At 39.4% G+C, this 23452-nt stretch overlaps 1 protein-coding gene across 3 annotated transcripts; it reads right to left on the bottom strand.

The window, feature by feature from the left end:
* Positions 1–9145: 9145 nt before the first annotated feature.
* Positions 9146–23452, bottom strand: Krcc1 (lysine rich coiled-coil 1). 3 transcript variants are annotated; one of them, XM_055596398.1, is made up of 3 exons: positions 23297–23452; positions 12346–12507; positions 9146–10500 (listed from the first exon to the last, which is right to left on the bottom strand). In XM_055596398.1, the coding sequence occupies exon 3, from the start codon at positions 10476–10478 to the stop codon at positions 9708–9710; it is 771 nt and encodes a 256-aa protein (XP_055452373.1). In that variant the 5' UTR covers positions 10479–10500; positions 12346–12507; positions 23297–23452; the 3' UTR covers positions 9146–9707. The 3 variants fall into 3 exon arrangements, with proteins under 3 accessions (XP_055452373.1, XP_055452374.1, XP_055452375.1); XM_055596399.1 differs by lacking the exon at positions 23297–23452 and adding an exon at positions 15041–15276; XM_055596400.1 differs by lacking the exon at positions 12346–12507.

Genomic DNA, 23452 nt, shown 5'->3' with positions numbered 1-23452 from the left:
AGAGTTCCAGTGAGCTCCGGAAGACTGCCAGATTCCCAGCAGCTCTACTAATTGCTCCGCCAGGCTGGAAGGCAGAAGTAGAAAGTCACGCCTCTTCCTTTGTCTGGGTCTGGTGTTTCCGCCTTCTCAACCAGGTAGTTCTAGCTCACCCAGGAAATAAATCCAAGGTTTTGGTGTAAACCTTAAAGGGATTGGGGAACGCCCTCAATTGATATCACTGCCTTCGAACAAAAACCAGAATGTAGAAAAATCAACACTAGTCAATCCTGTTTGGAGTTTATCTCAAAAGGGTAAACAAAAATATCCAATTTTTAGCATACCCCACTCCCCCCTACTCCTACCAAACATCTTCCCTTCCTCCTCATCTTTCTACTTTTTGAGACTGAGTGTTGTGGGGTTCACTTAAATCTGACAAAACTCAAACGCCAGGTCAACACAGATGACAAAAATTTATTGTAATCAAGCCTCTACTAATGGATCAGGACCGAGGAACAGACTTGGGAGCTGAACATGACCTTGAGGGACGTTGTACAGCATATTTAAAGGATAAAACCATAAATCAAGGGGGAGTGGGGTAGGCTGGTTGAGCAAAGGAGTTTCTATCAATCAGGATAGGAGTAGGTTCCTGGGCCTGGGAACATGAACTTGGTTTGACTCTGCCAGAAAGATGGAGAAGTTGTCTTTGCGATGTCTTGACTTAATCAACTATTTCCTTACAAGTTGTCCCTGAGATGTCTGGGCTCAGGCAGCTGTTTCCTTACAACAGAAGCTGTTCAGCTATTGAAAAGTCCCCAGCTCCTCTAGGACCTGGGACCTTGAACTTTGTCTCTCCCTATGATTAAATGGAGTCTGAAAACGAAATGGTAGCACTTAGAATAAGATCCTCCTGCTTGTTTCCAAAAGGTGGTCTTCAAATTCTCTATGGAGGGTGACCCTGAACTCCTTCCAGGTCTTTCTCACTCCACTTCTTGAGTGTTGGGATTACTGGCCTGAGCCAACGTGGACTTATATGACACTAGGGAGTGAGCCCAGAGCTTTGAGGGTGCCTGCTATGTAAGCATTCTTATCAACTGAACTACATACAATCCCTAATGCTGTGAAAGTAGCTTTTATTTCCCTGAGGTAGTTGTAGTCTTGGAGGCTTACTGCCTCTGTCTGCTAACCTAGGCCTAGTCCTGGAAGCTCCTAGCCTTTGTATAATCTGATTTGGGCCTAGTATGTTTTCAGCCTCTGAGACTGGTTGAAGCCTGGAATATCAAAGTCTGCTTTGAGACATAACTGCAGCTACTTCAGCTTCCATTTTGTTTCTTGGGTGAAATTAAGTTCAAAAAATTTAAACTTTTCAACTTTGCTTCTTAGAAGTGGTTGTTCATAGCTGGTGCTACAGACCCTGCCAGAGGGTCGAGCTGACCTGATATTTTACTGTGATTCAATAGTGTCATAGCTCATGCTTTATTTTCTTTTCACTTGGCTAAACTCTGGTTGTGCCTTCTTCTCTACACACCTGGCTACACTTTAGATGTACTCTAGAAGATCCTAAGCCTCATTTAGGACCAGTCAACTCAAAGATTAGCTGATAATACTTAGCCAAAAAAACATAATACTGCTTTATAAAATTAGCCAAAATGGGTTACTGCCCTCTCCATGTCTTTTGCATTTGGTTCTTTCTAGTAAAACCCTCCTTGAGACATAGTTAATGTCACAGTTAGGCTCCTGAGTTCTTTGGTGTGTCCCTGGTCTGATCAGTCTTGGGGTGTTGCGTTCAGTATTTGATAAACCATTCATATCTGAGACCAGAGTCTGAGAGGGTGTGCTGCTATTCTTATACTAGAACAAGACTTGCTGCTGAATATGCTCATCCTTTCTAGTTCTTTCTGAACTCTGGCTGGCTGGTTCAACTCAGCTATTCTGGCTCAAACTCCTCTCCAAGCTGATTGATTCAAACTGGCTTCTTTCTTGGTCTGTGAGTGAATTACTCTGCTTGGCCACATACTAACTTTAGCAATATGTTCTAATCTTCTAGCTTCTTCTCAATCTCTGGCTCATTCTATTTTCACCTGTGTCTACCTTGTTCTCTCTACAACCTGTCTCTGTACAATTCTCCCAGTAAAAACTGCCTCTGAATTCCACGAACTGAACTGCCAAGAACTCAACTCCACTGCACTGCCTCTCAACTCATTAACTCAACCAAACTGCCTGAACAGTACTGACTAGAATACAGACATCTGCATGCCTCTGTCTCCTGGATTAAAGGCGTGTCTACATTCCAGCTAGATCACAAAGAGCTAGAATGTCTTGAGATGTGATTTCTTGCCAGAGCAGCCATGTTCTGAATTAAAATTCCTCTACTAATGCTGTACTTTGAAAAATATTGTCAAATCCAGACAGAGTTAATCCTGACAGACCCTAGTTGCAAAGTGTCAATGGCAGTAGAGGATGGGTGAGTGGTCATGCTTGGCCACTTCTGACCAAGGCAAGACTGTCATTGCCTGGGGTCAGACTACTGCTAGACACAGTAAATCCCAACTGCAATTACTTTAGGACACTGACACTGAGACACTGCTTGATGGCCAGTCCAGCCTTTCCTTCCCAGTCTAACAAGAACAGCCCTCTTGCCCACTGTGGCTGTACCACAGTATAGCTCTACAAAGAGTTCTTCTGTCTTCCATGAATTCACTCATATCCCATGTCTCTGACCCCTTGCTGCTGTCCCTGTATGGGAGTACATCCCTTTGAAACTCCCCACTTTTGCTGCCCACCCATCCTTTTCCTTTTTGTAGTAGTCTTTGGATTTTCAGGTTATCTTTGCTTTGGTTTCTTTAAAAAACAAAACAAAACAAAACAAAACTGAATTCAAGTAATAAGCACAAGTTACAAAAGATGATATAAGGGTAATTGTTTTTTTTTAGTTTTAACTCTGCCATGATTTTGTTTGATTTTGGTGGAGGTTAAATGTATAAAAATATTTTTGATAGTGAAAATGTAAATTTCATTATAAATTTGCAAAGCTTCTGTTCCAAATGGCTACTCCAATTGTATAGAAGTTTATTGAGTTGTACAGTTTTTGTGTCTGGTTAATTTTGATGTGTGATTTTTTTCCATCTTCTTTTATAATAAAGTTTCAGAAATTAAAAATAAAATTGAAAGTGTATTATATTGCCAGGCGTGGTGGTGCAGGCCTGTAATCCCAGCACTCAGGAAGCAGAGTAGATGGATTTCTGTGAGTTCAAGGCCAACCTGGTTTACAAAGCTGAACAGCCATGGGTACTCAGAGAAACCCTGTATCAAAAAACAAACAAAAAAAATGTGTGTTATATTTACTTGTGTATGAATGTGAGTACACACATACCATAGTGTGCTTGTGGAAGTCAGAGAATTTGCAGGGGTCTTTCTTTCTACCATCTGGGTCTTTGGGATTGAATTTGGGTCATCAGGTTTGTTGGCCAGTACTTTTAACAACTGAGCCATTTTCCAGGAATTGGTTTCTAAAACAGGTCTTATTCTGAAGCCCAGCGTGGCCTAGAACTCACTGTGAAGCACAGCTGACCTTACAATTTCAACAGTCCTCCTGCTTCAACTTCCTAAATACAGGGATTAGAAACACAGCTCTCGTAATCCAGTGTGTTCCCTTCATTCCTATAGCCAGGGCCATTCTGATCAAAGTTGGAAAAAAATCTGTCACTTTGATTTTTCTTTCCCTGATGGCTAAAGATAGTGAATATTTTCCTTACATATTATTGTTCGTTTGTGTTTCTTTTGAAAAGTACTTCTTAAATCAGTTGCCTATTGGTTAAATCACTCATTCTTTTGTTGTTGAAAAACATTTTTGAGAATGGGTTTACTCTGTAGTCCAGGATGGCCCCAGATGCATAGTCTTTTTGATGTAGTCTTATAAGCACTGGGATTAAAGGTGTGCTGCTGAAGAGTTTAAGTCAGCCTGGGTATAGTTAGCCTGGGTATAGCTCCATTTTGAAATAAAGAGCCATCTTGACTGGGAGTTGAATTCAGGTACCAGGAAATATCACAGAATGTACACCTGGCAGAGAACAAAGTTAACTCTCCTAGCAACAGCTTCCAGGAAATATCACAGAATAAATACTTCATAGAAAATAGAGACAATCTCCCCAGCAATAATCAATGAGAATCGGTTGAGAATTGGGTGGGAAAATTCTCCCCAATGTTTCAGATATAGTTTAAAAGAATAGCCATTGTGATCATATGTCTTAAGTAATTGTGCCTCAGAGAGGCATATGTCTTAGGTAATTGTGATTCTGAGAAGGTCACCTTGCCCCTCTAACTTACCTAATTCTGTAACATCAAGGCATATGTCCCCCCGCCGTTTGCTGTCATAGAAACATGTGCCCCCCTGTTTGCTGTCATGGAAACCCCCTGATCATAGACTTTCCCTTTAAAAACAATGCTCACTCAGGGCTCGAGGTCCCATTTCTCTACTGCTGCCTCACTGAGACTTGGGTCCCAAGTTCGATTGCTCTCGTAATAAAGCTCTCTTGCTATTGCATTGAGTCATCTCCTAGTGGTCTCTGAGGGTCGCATGAACCTGGCATTACATTGCCACCATGCCTGACTTTGAATTCTTTTAATTTTCTGGTCATTAATCTTCTACGGGATGAATAGCTGGCAAAGATGTTCTCATTCTATAGGTTTTGTATTTACTTCATGAATAGCTTCTTTCCTTATGCAGATTCTCTAAAATTTGATATAGTCTCCTTTGCCAATTCTAGCTTCCCTCCCCTCCAACTAATAAAGTTCTATTCTGAAATAATTTCCTCCACAGAGATATTGAAGCATTTCCCCTGTTCTCTAATACTTTCAAAGTCTTGGGTCTTACATTAAGGCCTTTGATCTATTTTGAGCTTTTCCACAGAGTGTAAAATAAGGATCTAGTTCCCACCTTTTAAACCAGCATCATGTGTTAAGGAGACTCTGTTTTCTCCACTGTGTGCTTTTGGCACCTTTATAAGAATCAGATAGCTGTAGACACATAGGTGTATTTCTCTAGATACCCTAGGCTGTTGAATTGGGCTCTGCTTCCATCTCTGTGTTAGTAGCATGTTATTTTTTGTTACTATGACTCTGTACGAAATGAGGTATTGTGATGTCCCAGCATTGCATTGTTTTGTTTTTTGAGACAAAGTCTGCTACATAGCTCTGGAAGGCCTGGGATTCATTATATACACCAGGCTGGCCTTAAACTCATATAGAGATCTGCCTGTCTCTGCCTCCCAAGTGCTGGGACTAAAGGCATGTGCCATCAGGCCCAGCAGCATTGTATTGTCTAAGAGTCCTTTGGCCTTCAGGGTCTTTTGTGTAATTTTTATGATTGTCTCTTCTAGTTCTGTGAAGTAAGCCATTGATACTTTGTTAAGGATTGCATTCTATCTGTAGACCTTTGAGCAGTATGACCATTTTTTTTACAAAATTAATTCTCCTAATTCCTAAACACACAGGCCTTTCCATTGTCTGGTTTCTTAATTTACAAAAAGTTTCTTTTTAGCTCTGTGTATGTGGTTGTGCATGTGGGTGCATGTCTGAGGAGGGCAGAGGCACCTGGACCCCTTGGTGTTGCAGTTGATTGTGAGTTGCCCTGTATGGGAGCTGGGAACTGAACTTGAAGAAGGCTTTAACTGCTGAGCCAACTCTTAAGCCCCTTTCAATATTTTTCTTCTATGTTTCATTGTTTTATTAAGATTTGTTTTTACATTTGTGTCTATGTGTGTGTCCTATAGTATGCGTGTGAAAGCCAGAGGACAACTTGTAGAAGTTGGTTCTCTCCTACCTTATGGGTTTGGAAGATCAAACTTAGGTTGTCCAGCACAATGGCAAATGCCCTTACCTGCTAGGCCATCTTACCAGCTCTATTTTACCATTTTTATTGTAAAAGTCTTTTACTTCCTTGAAATTTATTCCTAATGATAATTTGAGTAGGATTATTGTCCTGACTTTCTTCTTAGTGTGCTCATAATTGATGTATTTAAAAAAAGGGACTTAGTTTTTAATGCTGTTTCATTTTGAGATGACATGTCCTTGCCTGTGTATCCTAGGTTCAACTTGAATTCACAATCCTCTTGTCTTAGTCTCCCAAGTACTGAGACTATAAGCATACACACCTAATAACTATTTGCTGCTTATCTGAGATGTCTCATGTGGTCCAGGCTGAATTCACTATGCACCCAAAGCTGGCACTGGCTTCCTGATTTTCCTGCCTTCATTCCCCAGGTGACAGAATTGCATGTACTATCATGCCTTCCTAGCCCCTTGGTCTTCCTTCATCCACTCTGACTCTCCAGGAAGCAGATAAACTTTAGTTTCTGTTCCTCTGTCTCCACCTCCTAAGTCCTTAGGTTAGCTCCATCATGCTCAGACAGGCATGTAATTTTTAAAAATCATTGAGTCTATTTATGTGCTATTATATATTAATTTCTGTATATTGAACTATCCTTGCACTTCTAAGCAAAACCAACTTGATTATGGTGTATTTTTTTAAATATGCTTTTGAATTTGCAAGCATTTTCCCATTTATATTCATCATCAACACCGCTCTTTATCTTTTTTCTTTTAAGACAGGGTCTGTTTACATAGCCCTGAGTATTCCAGAACTCACTACATAGACCAGCCTCACCTTGAAATCACAGATATATACCTGTCTCTGTGACACCATGTTCAGTCTATAGCTTCTTGTATCACCTATCATGTTTGGGTAGGTAAGATCCTGCACAGACATAATTTTGTCTCCTAAAAAAGCAATTTTGGACATACGGATTCACTATTAAATTTTACTATGTCTTCTAAGAATCACTATGAATGTTTCTCCAACTATTCTGTGAAACGGAAAGGGAGGGAACTCCTTCTCAAATTAATTTTACAAAACCAATACTAAGCCTACCAAAACCTGATAAACATGACCAGTTGGACCTGGTGGAGAATTCTTGTAGTTCTAGCACTTGGGATGTAGAGGCAGATCAGGTGTTTAAGGTCATCTTTGGTGACATAGGCAACCTAGACTACCAGAGACCCTTTATTCTCTTCTGTCTGCCTGCCTCTCTCTATATCTATCCATCCACCCATCCATCCATCGTATATAAGGTCATAGGTTGTAGGTCTCCACACAACCTGTGCTGTTGTTACTTCTATTAATGCTAGGGGTATGTCTGGTGTGGGCCTTCAGGTTATGCTTGTTTGGAACTGGGTCACCAGCTGCAGGCTTATGTCTTCTCATTATTTTGTATATGAATGTTTTGCCTGTGCACTACATATATTCCTGGTACCTGGAGAGGTCAGAAGAGGGCATTGGATCTCCTGGCACTAGAGTTATGGACTGTTGGGAATCACCATGGCTGGAAATTAAACCCAGGTCTTCTGCAAGAGCAACAAGTACTCCTAACTGCTGAGCCATCTCTTGAGCCCGTGTTCTCTACATTGAAGAGCCACCAAAATCCAAGTGGGACTAGGTTGCAGCATACAATCTACAACCTTCCTTGTATTTCTCTGCCACGTAAAATGAGGTAATTTATGTCCCCAGAAAAACTGTATTTACTGCTGGAAGCTTTTAAGTCTGTATACTTGGAGGCATTGTGAAAGCAGGAACTATCTCACTATCCAGACCAGGATTTGTTGGTATGTGTAGCAGACAACAGGGCACAGACTCCAGCGGCCTTTAGTCTGTGTATCTAAGATGTGGCACTGCATAGATATGATATATCCCTGGAATACCTGAGTGGAGGATGTAATTAAACAAATGTCTTTGATGGAGAGGGTTCATGGGAGCCAAGCACTTTTTCAATTCGGATCTTATGCTTTCAGATCTAGCCCCCATGTGAAACCATGTGACCATTTTTTATTTTTGTCAGAGGGACCATTGATGGCTGTCTCTTACTACTCTTCTCTCCACAGCCTATATTCCCAACTGAATTTGAGACAGACATTCCTTATCTATAGTTGTTCCTTAGGGACTTTCTCCCACCCTGTCACTGCAGCAATGTATCTGCAGGGACCTTGAATTGTGATTGTTCATTTTCTGATCCGCAGGGCAGTCAGTCCTGAATGATGAGGTACTTCTAATGGACACTTCTCAAGACCATGCATAGCAGTGAGATTTTGCTGGGTGATGTAATGGATTTCTTCTCCAAAGTTGGCTTGTCTGGGCAGTTTCGGGCTAATCCTCCTGCTGGACTTAAAGCTGCTGAGAACTACAGGTTGTTCCTGCAGTTAGAACCATGCTGATGTTTCTGTAAGTGCTAGCACTCTGGCTTACCTTACACTCGTGGTCAATTGCCAATTGCTTTGTACATCTTTGTACTTCTCTGTGGTATTTAGGCTTCTCTTGATTCCCAGACCTCTTTCTTGCTGATTCTTCTCACTTGTAGTTGCATGAAGGTTAATACTAACCCCCACCTTGTCCTTTGAATTAGTTGTTTTTTCCTTAACATGATATTTAAGGCATTTTCCTAACTTTTGACAAGGGTTTTTTCCATGTGTTATTTTGGTTCAGAAGTTTCTTGGTAGTGGAGGCTGTCTCGTGCATGTAGAAGGTTCAACTTCAACCAGTTTTACATACTTTAATGTGTTTCAATATTGAATGGAATTGGAGGTCACATTTTAGAAAAAAGGCTTGTCTTAAATTTTTTAAAAAATGTGCTAGCCACAGTTGTTTCAAAATGATCAATATCACATATTTATATTCTTCTTTTGTTCAATAGCTATGACTTTAATTAAATATTTTAATATATATTTAGTGTTGGTTAATGTTGTTATAAACAGCTGTTGACTTTGAGTCATTTTGAAAAAAAAATCATAGAACCTCAGTGTCAGTATTTGTACAGCATTGCCAAGAATAGAGTTATAACATTTTCTTTTTCTTTATAAATTCCTCTCCTTAGTTTCAATTATTTGGAAAATTATGGTAAGCCATAGATTTTTTTTTTATTATAAAACATGGAAGCCTGTGTAAGGAATTATGGTGAGCCATAGATTTTTATTATAAAATGTGGAAGCCTGTGTAAGGAATTTTTACAACCTTTTATTGTGTTCTACCTCCAAAATCTTTCCTCTTTAATATAAGGTGTGGTTACTGCTTTTCTCCTTCCAAAAGAAAATTACTAGAACAGATCACTGACACAAAGCAACATCCAGAAGTTAAAATATTTATTACTGTAAACATTTTCAGAATATAAACTGATTTTGTGTGAAGACTCTGAAACTTTTAAAACTATATGTAAGATAAAATTATTATAATTATTTCACTTTCCAACCCAGAAAATATATTGTAAGTTAGGTCTAAAAAAGGAAATCTAAATTGCTTCATAGAGAAAGCCAGTGAGCATAAAAATGTGACTCAAAACTAAAAGAAACCCAACCAAGAAATAGATTCCACAAAGTCTGTCAATCCTCCAATTTTAAATAAATGATCTCCCAAAGGAAAATAATTCCACTGCTATAGCAATTTGGTGAATAAAAGCAGAGCCATTCTCTTAATGGGAAATTCTGTATTAAAGAAAAATTAATAAATCTTTTTAAAACTAGGAAAGTAATCTCCATGTTGGAAAGCAAGCATACTAAATACTTCATGTTCACTTTGTTAGAAGTTGAAACTTCTGTCCACATATGAAAGTGACATGAACATGAATGTATAAAACCAAGCTCCTTGACTGTTATTTCAGTTGAGCCTCAGGAGAACAGACTAAAGAACTTCAAAATCCAAGGATAGACTGGTCCCAAAGCATCTCCTCCTCTGTCCTTTCTTCACCTTGTTCCTTTTTCTCCTTCCTACGCTTGCGGTCCTCTTTCTTAGAGGATACATCTCTGCTTTTTTTCTCTTTTCTATTCTTAAGCTTTTCTGTACCGTCCTGTACAGTTTCCATTTCTGTCTTTGTTTTCTTTTTTTGGATGCTCCTATGTTTGTTTAAATCCATATCCTCAGAACTGCTTTTCCTCTCATGTTTGGGCCGTTCTTCCTGCTTTTCTCTGCCCTCCTCTAGATGTCTTTTCCTCTTCTGGTGCATTTGTCTATGACTGGCCTGAGGTTCAATGGTACTGTGTCGTGAGCAGAGGCGTTTGTGAACTACAGATTCTACACTGTATGAGCTACAATTGTATTCTTGCTGACTAAGGTTCAAGGGGACTGGTTTTTCAGGGAAGCCGTCCCTGGTAAATTGACAGTAGCTCAGAGAGTCTAGTCTCAACTTGCCATGAGCTGGTAACCACTGGGGTAACCGATCTTCTGTCTGTGAACTACTGCATGATCTTGGGTAGGTATAGTTGGTTCCAGATGGGAGTCTTTGATCAAACATTCTATACTTGGGCCTGGAATCAAACTCTTCTCTGTACCCACAGCTTTCCAAATAATCCCCTCTCATCCTTCTGAAACAAGTCTTTGGCTCTAGGCCTCTGGCTTTTTGTACTTTAATATAATCTTCAAGTTCATCTTGAAAAGAGTCATATGGTTTGTTTGAATGCTTCATTAGGTTGACAAAAAGGGACTCTCTGTAGAGAAAATAAAGAAAAAATACCAGATTATTTTATTCTAAAAAGTTCTTAGGTTAAAATAAATTTTATTCTAAAAATTTTCTTTTTTAGAAAGGTTAAAATAACAAATGAAAGCCCAAATTAAAACCTACATCAACAACTGTTACAATATTTTGATAACTTACAAAAAAGAAGTACCACAATGCTCATAAACCATGTGATAATAATAATTTCACTATTTTAATTTAGGAGAAAAAGTATAGAAAGGAGCTGACACATGACATGTCTCAAGGTTAAAAATGTAAGGCAACAGGGATTTGTGAATCACATGTCCATGGCAGTGGCCTGATCTAAATGTTAGATAATTTCTAAGGCTGTAATGCCTGTTCCCTTTATTATTGTTTTCTAAGACAAGTAACAGAACCACAATGAAGTAATTTAATCTTGTTTACGCAAATAAAATAAATGTACACACTTACCTGACTACAGTACTCTAAGGCTTACTAATGAAAGAATGTGATGTTTATAAAGTGATTTGGGGGTGCTGGAAATGATAAACTTAGCTACAAGATGAGTATTTTCTTAGGGATAGCGTATGAGAGAAGATAAAGGAACAGAATTAGAGTTCTGCAGCATCTGTATAGCACTTGGATTCCCCTCTATTACTTCCAACTGGTATAAAGGCATTCTAGAATGCCTTCTGGTTTGTTCTCTTCAAGAAGAGAAGTATGAGGTGGAAACTGAGGAGAAGGCAGAATGGACACAATAGGGACAGGATCTCATATACAAAAGTTTCAGAAAAAACTCCCACATACTATAATTTTAATTGTTTTTCTTGGTAGGAGGAAGCAGCAACTATTCTTGATTTTCTTTCTTTTCCCCACATTAAAATACATTTCTGATTATTTTCTCTACATATTAGGCCAAAGCAGCAAAACCTTATGTACAATGGAATATTCCTTCCCTTTAAGAAGTACAGCCCAAGCCAGGCGCAATGACACATGCCTGTAATCCCAGCAGTCAGGGAGGCAGAAGCAGGCAGATCTCTGTGAGTTTGAGGACAGCCTGGTCTACAAATCGAGTCTGAGCAGCCAAGGCTACACAGAGAAACCCTGTCTCAAAACAAACAAAAAACAATCCAACAAAGCACTCCAATCACATGAATGGCCAGCGATTATTCTGAGAATACAGAAATGGTCTAATTGAAACCTACTTTGATAAATTTTAAAAATTAAGATACCATTTTAATTTGAGAAGCATAAAAATTCTGACTAGGATAGCAACAATAATGAAATAAAGATACTACTTTGATACTTCAAAACTGCATGTATACAAATGGTCAATAAACATAGGAAAATGTTATACATCATTAGATATAAGTGTGAAGTAAAAGCACAGTGAGGGAGGCTGACAGTGCTTAGAAGGTGGAACAACTCTAACTCTGACCTCTCTGGAAGGAATGGTAAAAGGGATACTCACTTAGAGAACAATTTGGCAGCCTGTTAATCAAGTTATATACACACTTATGTAATGACCTAGTCATATCACTCAGAGGCATTTACCCCAAAGAGAAGGATATGTAAAGACATAAACATGAATGTTCATAGTAGTTTTATTTTTTTAATAGCCCCAGAAAGGAAACAACAAAAAACCGAAAACACTCAAATATATCAATAGGTACATGGGTAAAGCAAATGATGGTCTAACTAATAGAATAATAAGTGATAAAAAGTAGAAACAGTACCAGTATTCATCCACTGACAACTGGATAAAGCAGATGAACCTTGGAGAGAGACATTATGCTAAGTGAGACAAGCTAGTCCCTAAAGATCTCAGATTGCACATATATTAGTGAAACCTTACCGTTATCAGGCTGAGAACTTGATGGTGAAATATGGTCATATTCAACCATTAATTGCTTCAGTTTTTCAGCATGAATGCTCCACAAAGTGAAGACTAAAAGAATCAGGGAACTAAACCATGGAGATTATATCTATTTTTGTCTATTACTCATCTCTCATTCACCTGAAACCAAGCACAATTTTGTCAAAGATTAAAAGTTCATACCTACACAGCCAACACCAAATCTACAAAATTCAACTTTTGTTGTTTTGCTGTCAGTCTGAAAACTTTTTTTTTTCATTTATTTTTTGTGTATGTAGAGGTGTGTACACATACAGAGGTCAGAGGACAACTTGCAGAATCTCTCCTTCTACCAGATTGGTTCTGGGCATCAAACTCAGGTTGTCAGGCTCCAAAGGCAAGCATCTTTACTCATTGAACCACCTTGACAGCCACTAAAAACAGCTGTTTATTTGTGAGACAGGGTCTTTCTCCATGGCCCTGGTTGTCTTAGAACTCAGTTTGTAAAGAACACTGGCCTAAAACTCAGAGATCCATCTGCTTCTGCCTCCCAAATGCTGGGATTAAAGGTGTGTGCCACCATGTCCATTAAGTATTTTATTTAAAACCTTGAGAAAAATGTTTTAAGAATGCATTATGTTGCCATGTGCAGTGGTCAACATCTGTAGTCCCAGCACTCTGGGAGGCGGAGGCAGAGGGAGAGGCAGGTTGATCTCTGTGAGTTTGAGGCTAGCCTGGTCTACAAAGCAAGTCCAAGACAGCCAACTACTTGTCTTCCGTTCTGGTTTCTCTAGACTTACTTAGTCTTAAAGGAGCCTTTTCTTCCGATCTATCTCTGTCTCCTAGGGAACCTCTTGATGCCAAGCCAGAGTCTACCAAGTTTTCTGCCACTTGCTCATTTTAGCCATTACTTCTAAGTGCATCTCCATTTCTTTGTAATACCCAATGACCTGTAGAAGCACACTCTACCAGGGACCTCTCAGTGGCCACATTAGACTGGGTTCTTAGACTAATGCATTGCTCTACTCTCATCAGAGCTTCCTGCAGTAGATGAGAATCAACACAGAGGCTCACAACTGGACAATGTGTTAAGAGTGACAGACTTTGGAGAACTCAATCCTAAATAGAATATCTTCATTAAATTCTTTTTTTTTTCTTTCTTTCTTCTTCCAAGAAAGAGTTTCTCTGTAGCCTTGGATGTCCTGGACTAGCTTTGTAGACCAGGCTGGCCTTGAACTCATATAGATCTGCATGTCTCTGCCTCCCTGAGTGCTGGGATTACAGGTGTGCACCACAGCACCTGGCTAAACTCCAATTTTCAAGGCTCAGAGATCAATGTGAAAGAGAAGACAGACTGTAAGAGTCACAAGGGGATGACTCCAAGGAAACAAGTTTTCTAGACACAGCAGGACTGATGCACACATGAACTCAGACTGTTGCAGCATGCACAAGATCTGCATAGGTTCAAGCCAGACAGGGTCTCAGCGCTGAAATGGGAAGTGGACACGAAGTCCTACCCCCAACCAAGACACTATTTGTAATTGACACCATCTGTGAAAGGAAGATTAGTCTTTTCAAACTGAGCATATCAACTACACTTCAGGGCGGGTCCCATGCCCAGGAGTAGGTGCCCAGCACACACCAAAATAAAAGTCCATGTTTTTGTTTTGTCTCTCTCTCTCACACACACACAGAGCAAAAGAGAGAGAGAGAGAGAGAGAGAGAACATGAAGTCGGGTGGAGAGGGAAGATCTGGGAGAATTTTGGAGAGGGGAAGAGAAACAGTTAAAATATAGTGTGCTAAAATTTTTTTAATGTGTAGCACACTGGTGAGATGGCTGTGGGTAAAAAGAATCTGAGTTTGATAACTCACATGATAGAACTGACAGACTCCTGTTGAATTTTCTCTCTAACCTCCACATGTTTACACCATGGCATGCCCCTCCCATTATGATGTTTGATCAGTGGATATATGTTGTCACACAATTACAAAAACCCAAAGTCCAAATTTTAAAAATGCATGTAAAGGCAGGTACACTACTAGCATGTGTCTGTAATCTATCAATCCAAACACATCTAATTATATTCTGAGAGTTTACCCCAGTCAGAATGTCTAACATTAAGAAAATAATAATGCTTTCATGGACTTTGTGTATGTGTGTGTAGGGGGAAGTTATACATTGCTGGCAGGAATATAAACTTGACCAAACACTATGGAAATGTGTATGAAGGTACCTCAAACAAATTGAAAATAGAACTTATTAACCCAGCTTTATCACTTCTAGGTATAAGCCTCTACCACTCAAGTGAACATACACACTTATTATAGCACTATTCACAATGCCAGGTTACAGAATCAAGTTATCCATCAAGAGATGGATAAGGAAAATGTGGTATATACTACGCAACAGAATTTTATTCAGCCATTAAAAAAAAGGAACAGAATTATGTTGCTTGCTAATAAATGACTGTAAACTAGATATCATCATATTAAGTAAAATAAGCCAGGTACCTGGGCAAATATGTTTCTCTCTTATTCATGGATCCTACACTGAACATCTAAAGGCACATGCACACAAAATCTTAAAATTCTTTTTTCTGGCCATTATTAGGCAAAATACAGCCATATGAATAAAACAAAACCAAAACCAAACAAACTCTCAAGTGCTGTATGGGGCTAGAAGACATTCCCCACCTGCTGCTGGAATGATGCCATAGGTGGATTTCAGTCATCACAGAACACGAAGAAGTGAGCCATTGACTCAAGGCAAAGACAAAGATCCTGGGTCCTTTCTAATCATATTGTGAAGGAAGATGTCCTAACAGCTTTGCATTTTCTACTTCCAAACTTGTTTTAAGAGAGGATCTAACAAAAGTAATCTCTGAATGAGTTTGAAATTATCCACATATTAATAACTGAAATGATACAGGGAAAACAGAGAAATTAACACTTTGTGAGTACAATTGTGAATGATTTTAATTTTCTTTAACTTATATTCACCTTTCTAAATTATTACTTCACAATCTTATAAAAGCTAACTGAAAATTTCAACACAACTCAAATATAAGAAATAACACTGATTATCTGATATTTTTTTCTAAAGAATTTGAATATATGGTTTGATACCTTCTTTTACCTAATTCTCACAAATACGGCAAACGGCATTCTGCAGGTGTAAGAAAGCTATTCAGAGTGACCTGCCCAACAATAATGGCAGAGTTGAGACTTGAATCTAAGTCCCTTCAACCCAAGGCCAGGAAATTATAACTGGAGTATTTTATTAATCTCAAATACTTATGAACCAAGATGTAGTTTCAAACAAGATTACCAATGGATAAAATTAGATGAGGTGGCTGGTAAGATGGCTCAGTGGGTAAAAGGCCAAGCCCAATGATCTGTACCCGTTCCCTGGGACTAACATGAAGGTGAGAACTGACTCCATGTTCAGTCACTGCTGTGGCAGACATAAACCTACCCACAAAATAAATGCATATGTGTATGTGGCCTTGAACAAGGCCTTTATAAACAGCACAACTGACTTTTATGTTTCATTAAAATAAATGAACACCATACCAGACAGGTGTGGTGGCAAGTGGCTTTAATTCCAGCAACCACGAGGCAGAGACAGACAGATTGCTGTGAGTTCTGGCCAGCCTGGTCTACAAAGCAAGCCCAGGACAGCCAAGGTTACACAGAGAAACCCTGTCTCAAAAAACCAAAAATAAATATAAATAAATGTACCTAATAATTTTTCATCCAGAGCCAAAGAGTTCAAGTAAGTAAATAAATGTACCTAGTAATTTTGCATCCAAGATACTAGAGCTATAGGGATCAAGTTTATCTAGGTCTCTGAACATTAGGAGACCAAAGTAGGAAAAGACAATTGTACACAGATATTTACAGATAGCATTTAATGGCTATCCCCCTGCCCTTTCCTAGTACACAGGCAAGATACAGAATGGAAGCCACACCATAGAAACAACACTGGACAAGGGCTCAGACTTCATGTATAGGCATACCCACATACTCCTGTGTCTAGCTGAGTGTCATAACTCATCTGAGTCAGTACCCTCTTATGATCTAGAGGCAAGACTACTGAACAGTTCACAGCTCCTATTTTCTGTGATCTGAAGCCTCTTTAAAAGGCTGCCAAAGGTAAGACTACTATCTATCACCTTTCCTTTAGTGGCAGCCACTGATGAAAAAAACAAAAAAACAAAAAAACAAAAACAAAAACACTAAAACCTTTTGATACAGATTTATAGTTTCTTGTTCAAGCTTTTGAATTTCTCTTTTGGTTATTGTATAAATGTGTTAAGTTACTAGGGACTTAAATTGCTGTCTTGATCAGTGTAAGAGATCGGGAAAAACTGAGCTTCAGAGTTAGACAACCTGAGTTTAAACCATAATTACCCAAATATATCAGCACATTATTTCTTTTCTGAGCAAGTATCTTCAACCATCAAAGGTACAATACCATCTATCATACAGGTTCTTAAAACAATCAAGTAAAATGGCATGAGGTTTATCTGCTAGATTTCAAAGCTTCCAAAATAAAGGTAGTCTCTTTATTTTCAACCTTTCTCATAATGAAAAATCTTTTATTCAAGCAGCACCACTCCACAGACGACTTCTATTAAAAAAACAACAAAAAACCTGTCTGTATTCATTCCTGATATCTACAAAGAAAATACAGGAAGGCAAAACACTGGAGGAGGCTTTATTTTCAGTCTTCAGTTAGCAATATAATTTCATATACTACCTCAAATTTCAATTTAATTTTCCAACTGTTTACAAAGTTATAGTATAGGTTTTTGCTCGAGAAAGCCAGTTTTAATATGAAAACATTTAGTAAGCTTAATATTTAATATGCTAATCTTTCAAACTTAAAAAAATTAATGTTTAGTGTGTGTGTGTGTTGTGTGTACATGCCAGAGTAGGCATGTGGAAGTCAGGAAATAACTGGAGTCAATTCTTTTTCCTTCCACCATGTGGGTCCGAGATTGGAGGTTCAAACCTTTGTCCACTGAGCCATCTCTTAGGATTTATGACCTCAATTTGTAATTTTCCTTGCCTCAGTCTACTGAGTACCTAGAATTATAGATGTGTGCCATCACACCTTAATGTAACATTTTCCTGTGGTCCAGAAAATATCACTCTAAATGAGAAGGTACCTGGGAACCAATGATGGAAGTAATTTGGGTCACAATATTAAAATATGGACTAAGACACTGAACCTAGGCATTTTTTGGGTAGCAAACAATCTCAAGAAATGCAATAAATTTTATGAGTCACTGATTCTAACCTAGGTAAATCCCCCACATCTGTGTTCCATTTTTTTTATTCAATAAACTATTAACAAAAAAAAATCATGTTTATAGAGTTAGAAAACTTATTTTCCTTGTCATCATTCCCTGAACAATACAGTGTAACAACTATTAATATAATATTCACACTGTACTGGGTCACTGGGTATTATAAGTAATCTAGAGATAATTCAAGAATATAGGATACTATATATAGTATCATATATGTATGATACTACAACTACACTGATTCAGACTTGAACATTTGTAGAGTTTGGTACAAGAAGTAGGGGCTCTGGAGCTAATCCCCTGCAGATAATTAAGAATGACTGTATACCAGTAATAACCTATGAAAATCACAGGAAGGAACTACAAACCATCACCTCCTGTAGCTGGCAACCTTCTCCCAGTTGGTAAAAATGTGACCATGTAAATTTCACTAAATGTGTAAGAGCACACAAACTCGAGGCTAGTCATGTTATATATTAACTTTTAGGACTTGGGCTAACTTTTCCCCTTCATAATAAATCTTACCCAAATCACCATATTTACATGGTCTACAGTTAAATGTAAGGCACCTAACTGCTGAAATTTATTTTACAGATGCTTACCAGTTTATGATCAGGACACTGCTACAGTTTGGCAATATATCCCCCAAAGCCCGTGTTGGAATGCTAGAAACCTTATCCCTGGTACAAGAGTTAGGTGAAACCTAATGGGAAATACTTAGGTCATAAGGTTGCTACCTTAAAATTAATGCCAATTATAAGAGAGCTTGTGGCTGCAAGTCTGATCTCTTTACACACACACACACACACTTTTGCCTTCCTCGATGAAGGTGGCCTTCACCAGATAATGGCATCTTACAAGAGAAATCACTAGCCTTTAAAACTGTGAGAAAAAAAATTAAGTAAAATAGTGTGGTATTCTGCTATATTAACATAAAATGGACTAAAGACAAATGCCAATTATTTAGCACCAAAATCGTACTTTACATGAGGGTATTTATTTTCAAGACAGGGTTTCTCTGTGTAGCCCTGTCTGTCCTGGAACTAGTTCAGTAGATAGATCAGCCTGCCTCTGCCTCTCTAAAGATATGTGCCACCACTGCCCAGTTAGACATTTGTTTGAGACATGGTCTCACCACTTAGCCCTTGCTAACCTGAAATTATGTAGAACAGGCTACCCTCAAACTTGTGAGCTTCCTGTCTTTGCCTCCTGAGTGCTAAGATTACAGGCATATGCTAAAATGCCACCTTCTATGTAACTACTTTAAATAAATTGTAAACATGTGAAGAAATGCCCACGGTATATTAAAAGAAAAATGTTGTATAATGATATACTTCCAATTTTAGTATCACCAACCAAAAACATTCAAGCAAATAATTTAAAGGAGGAATTATTGTGGCTGGCCCATGTTCCATTCAGTTCCTTTTCCAAGGAATCGGGTGATACTAGATATGAGTAAAGCCCTGAAAGTATCTGCTTGGAGAAAACTCATCTTTAAATCCCCCTGGCCAAGGATTACTGACAGTAAACACTGCCCCTATCTACAAGGCATAGCACTGTGAAGAATGCCATAACCTAGAGTACATGGATATATTCATAACCTACAGTGTGAAATTATCGAGTGAATCTCACTTAGAAACTGTACCTATTATTTTGGGCCAGAGATACAAGTCTAAAACACGGTCTGAAACTTTTCACTTACCACTTTTTTTTTTTTTTTTTTTTTTTTTGAGACAGCGTTTCTCTGTGTATCCTTGGCAGTTCTGGACTCCTTTTGTAGACCAGGCTGGCCTTGAACTCAGATATCTGGCTGCCTCTGCCTCCCCGAGTGCTGGGATTACAGGTGTACATCACCATGCCCAACTCATTTGGGTTTCTAAATGAACTTTGAAATACTCAGTCTTGATACTGTATTATACTAATTCATGTGAGTCAGAGTTGCAGGTCAATTATATGTTGGCTAAATTTTATTGAAAATAATTGGAAAGGACATACACTGAATGGGATTTGTTACATCTTCAAACTAAGCCTGAGTTCCGCACCAATATGTAGATTATTTAAAAATATGTGCTCAAAGTGTTCAGTCAGAAACAGTTTAATTGGATATAGTGTTCTGCAATTATTTTGAATTGTTTAAAAATATGCAGCTTAGCTATATTTGACTGTAAAGTCAATACGGTAAAAAGGTTAAATAATACAGGTTTTGCAACTTCCTTTGACTCCAAATTAGTGCACACAAACTGAACACAATGATACTGACTTTCCTTGGGACAGGATGTGTTTAAGTTGGCCCTAAACTCCTGGACTCATGTTATTCAATCCGCTTCCTGCTTCAAAGTTTTACCGGTCCTATTTTGAAAAAGAGAATGAACTATGACTGGAAGTAGAATTATTCTTTTAACCTTTGGAGGGGTTTCCTAACACAGCCTTACTGACATAGACACATACTTCCAAACATTTACTTTTTTTTTTTTTGTCTACCAGCATTAACTGGAAATTACAAGGTGATTATACATAAATATATACATATATAACTACCGAGATACTTTCTTTTTCAAAGTCAGTCTCACTATGCAGCCCAGCCTTGTACTCCTGAACCTCAGCCTTTCAACACTGTGTCACATACCCACTCCAACTTTTTTTTTTTTTTTTTTTTTTTTTTTTTGTGGTGGTGGTGGGGAAGGGGTGGTGCAGTCTCTATACATAGACCAGGGTGGCCTAAAACTCAAGAGATCTGTCTGCCTCTGCCTCCCAAGCACTGGGATTAAAGGCACACCTGGTTCTAGCCCACCTTTTATAACTATTGAAAATAAAACATACGGAGTTGTAAATTGGGTAGGGTGGTACATTCCCACAAACCCAACATTTGCAAGGTGGTATGAGGAGGATCCAGAAGGAGTTCCAAGGGCAGTTACCTATAATATCGACTAGGTAACTTTTTACATTGTTGTCTTTGTTGTTTTCCAATCTTGGAAATTTAATTGACTTTACATTGAATGTAGAGATTTTATTTCTTAAATGTCACTAAAATAGCCAGTAGGAAGCCAAACTTTCATGTTCTAACTGTCCCAGAATGTAGCCATACCATAGAAAGAACACCCAACCAACAGACTGTTGAAAATCAGTCCAAAACTTTAAATCCAGTTTACACAGCCCTTTACAGTTTGGATAGTGTAGCATTCCTCAACCTTGACAATACTGATGTTCTAGGTAGGATAATCCTATGTTGTGTTATGTGTTAAAGTACAGGGTTGTCTCCTGCCCTTTAGAGTGTTGTGGCATCTCCATCCTATACCAAATAGATTACCTCTAGCATTTGCTTACCATGTTCCTCTGTCCAATGGCTACAAGCAAAAATGTCTCTAGGCAATCCCAAATAAATGGAAGATGGAGAGCCTGGGACAGACACATACTTGCTTAAGAATCACTGGGCTACTCCAATTACCCAACTCAGATGACATAACCGAAGACCAAGTGTGGGACTTTCTCAAGGTCATAATACTTTTAGAGAAACTAACAATAAAACCTATTAGTGGTCAAGACTCCTATCTTACTAGTCTCAAATTACCAATTAAAGTGGTAACGGAGGTTACTGCTACATGGATTATCACTTAGTCTTTTGCACATATTATAATCATTGAAAAAAAAAAGGAGATGTGGAAACTGGCAGTAAAGTTGGTTTTCTTTTTCCATGAAGAGCTAATTCTAAATTGTCCTGTGATTGCAGTGTTGACACCTATAAGCTGTTCAGGAATACTTGGTGATACAAGTTTTAAAAACACAAAATTCACATAAAAATTCCTTAGGATATTTTAGGCTGACTGAAGATACTTAATTGATTGTGATGAATTTCTTGTAACACTATTACTGAATGGAAGTGTTCATAAAAAAATATTTCCTTGTTTATTTTGGTTTTTCAAGACAGGGTTTAGCTCTAGCTGTCCTGTAACTCACTTTGTAGACCAGGCTGGCCTCAAACTAAAGAGATCTGCTTGTGTCTACTTCCTGAGTGCTGGGATTAAAGGCATATAACACCACTGCGCAGCTCACAAAAATGTTTTAAGGATAATACAATTCTACATTTGTGCCTTCTCCAAGGTAAACTGTGTAAAAACAGATATAAAGTACGGATATAAAAAAAGTTACTTTTAGTGTTATGTTTACAGGAATCCTAGAAAACGGATCTAATTTGCCCTACAATATTCTGGCTTGTTATTTTTCACACTGCACAAGGTACAATATAAGGCAAAAGTACTAAAAATAATGTTTTTCTGTTTGTGTTTTACTGAAATCTTCTGCAGTGGGGATCAAGGGCCATGGTATGTAACATTATTTCCAAAACTGCTTTAAAGCCATTTTACAGGCTGTCTGCAGGTGTGTAGTGCCCATAATAACTTGCACATTTCTCCTGGGAGTCAACAGCTTTTTGTGTTTTGGTAAATGTGTTGGTGAGAACGTCAAAACTTCAAACTCTACCCATATAAAGTGACTTAACATGACTCCTAATATGGCCAAGTCCCAAGGCCACCCCAGCACCACTTTAAGGAAAAGCTCTGGCTGTTAGATTTACTGTTTATTTTAGCCTCACCAGATGACAGGCCTCTGTCTGTGATGCTCTGGGCCTCAGGAGTCCTACCCATAGTAGAATCACTTGTAAAAAAATTATTTACTTTAAAAAGCTAACAATTTTGCCCCCTCCTCTTTTTTCTGAGGTAGTGTCTCACTAATGTAGCTCCGGCTGGCCAGGACATCTCTCATGCAGACCAGACTGGCCTTTGCCTCTCCAGTGCCGAGGATTAGAGACGTGCAGCACCACGCCCAACAATGGCTCTTTCTCCTCATTTTAAGCTTATTTCTCATAACTCAGCAGTCTTTCACAGACTAAAGAAATCATTTCTTTTAAATACAGTTAGGATGGCGGAGGTGCTTTCCCAGTGTCTGGGAGGATAGGCGCCTAACTTCCCTAACTCCTAGGCGGCAGAAGCAATGACTAACCCTTCAGCTCGGCCTTCTCTCCTTACAGTCTCCTTTTTCAAAAGGCCTAAGTCATCCTAGAGCAATTCAGAATACAGCTCAGCTTTGCCCCTGGCCAGAAGGCAAGGCATAAAATCTTGCTTCTCACCACTCTCACATTGGCCAACACATCCTAAAGCTCGGCCCACTATGTCAAGATTCGTCTGTACATTTTTCTAACTTGTCTTCCAGGGGCTCCAGAAGTCTGGAAAAGCTTCAGAGAGACCCCCTCCACCTCACCTCTCCTCGAGGAACTTTCACGCTCCTTTCCAGAACCTCCTAATTCCCAACTACCTGTCCCTAAGTGGCCTGCTGTGTGGTCTCCACACTCCGCCGAACCGGGGCTGCCCTCTCCGGGGTCGCTTCAAGACGGGGCTTCCTCGCTGCCCCACTCCCCTCCCTGGCCCTCCGCCTGGCCGCCTCTTCTCCTGGCCCCTCGGACCTCGGCTTCCTCGCCAGGCGGTGGCGTCCCTTGGCCGCGGCGCGGCGGGTGCTGAGGGGTACTGAGGAGAGCGGCGCTCCGGGCCGTCGGCCATTTCGCGGGCGGGCGCTCGGCCTTCACTAGGCCGCGGGAGTTGAGGGCTGGAGCTCGGGCCGCCCCCGCCGCCGGGCGGGAACTCACCTTCTCTGAGGCAGGGGCGGCGTCTACAACTACTGTCCCCCTCCCCGCCAACAACGCCGGCCGGGGGTCGGAGGCTGCGGTGGAGGTGGCGGAGAGGCAGGAACGCCGCTGCCGCCGCCGCCGCCTCCGCCGCAGAGCAGGCGGGGTGGGGGAGGA

Source organism: Psammomys obesus, unplaced genomic scaffold (assembly GCF_907164565.1).
Source record: "Psammomys obesus unplaced genomic scaffold, mPsaObe1.curated_primary_1811, whole genome shotgun sequence".
Taxonomy (NCBI): Eukaryota; Metazoa; Chordata; class Mammalia; order Rodentia; family Muridae; genus Psammomys; species Psammomys obesus.
Note: the sequence above shows the minus strand (reverse complement) of the source record. Positions and strands in the feature narration are given on the sequence as shown.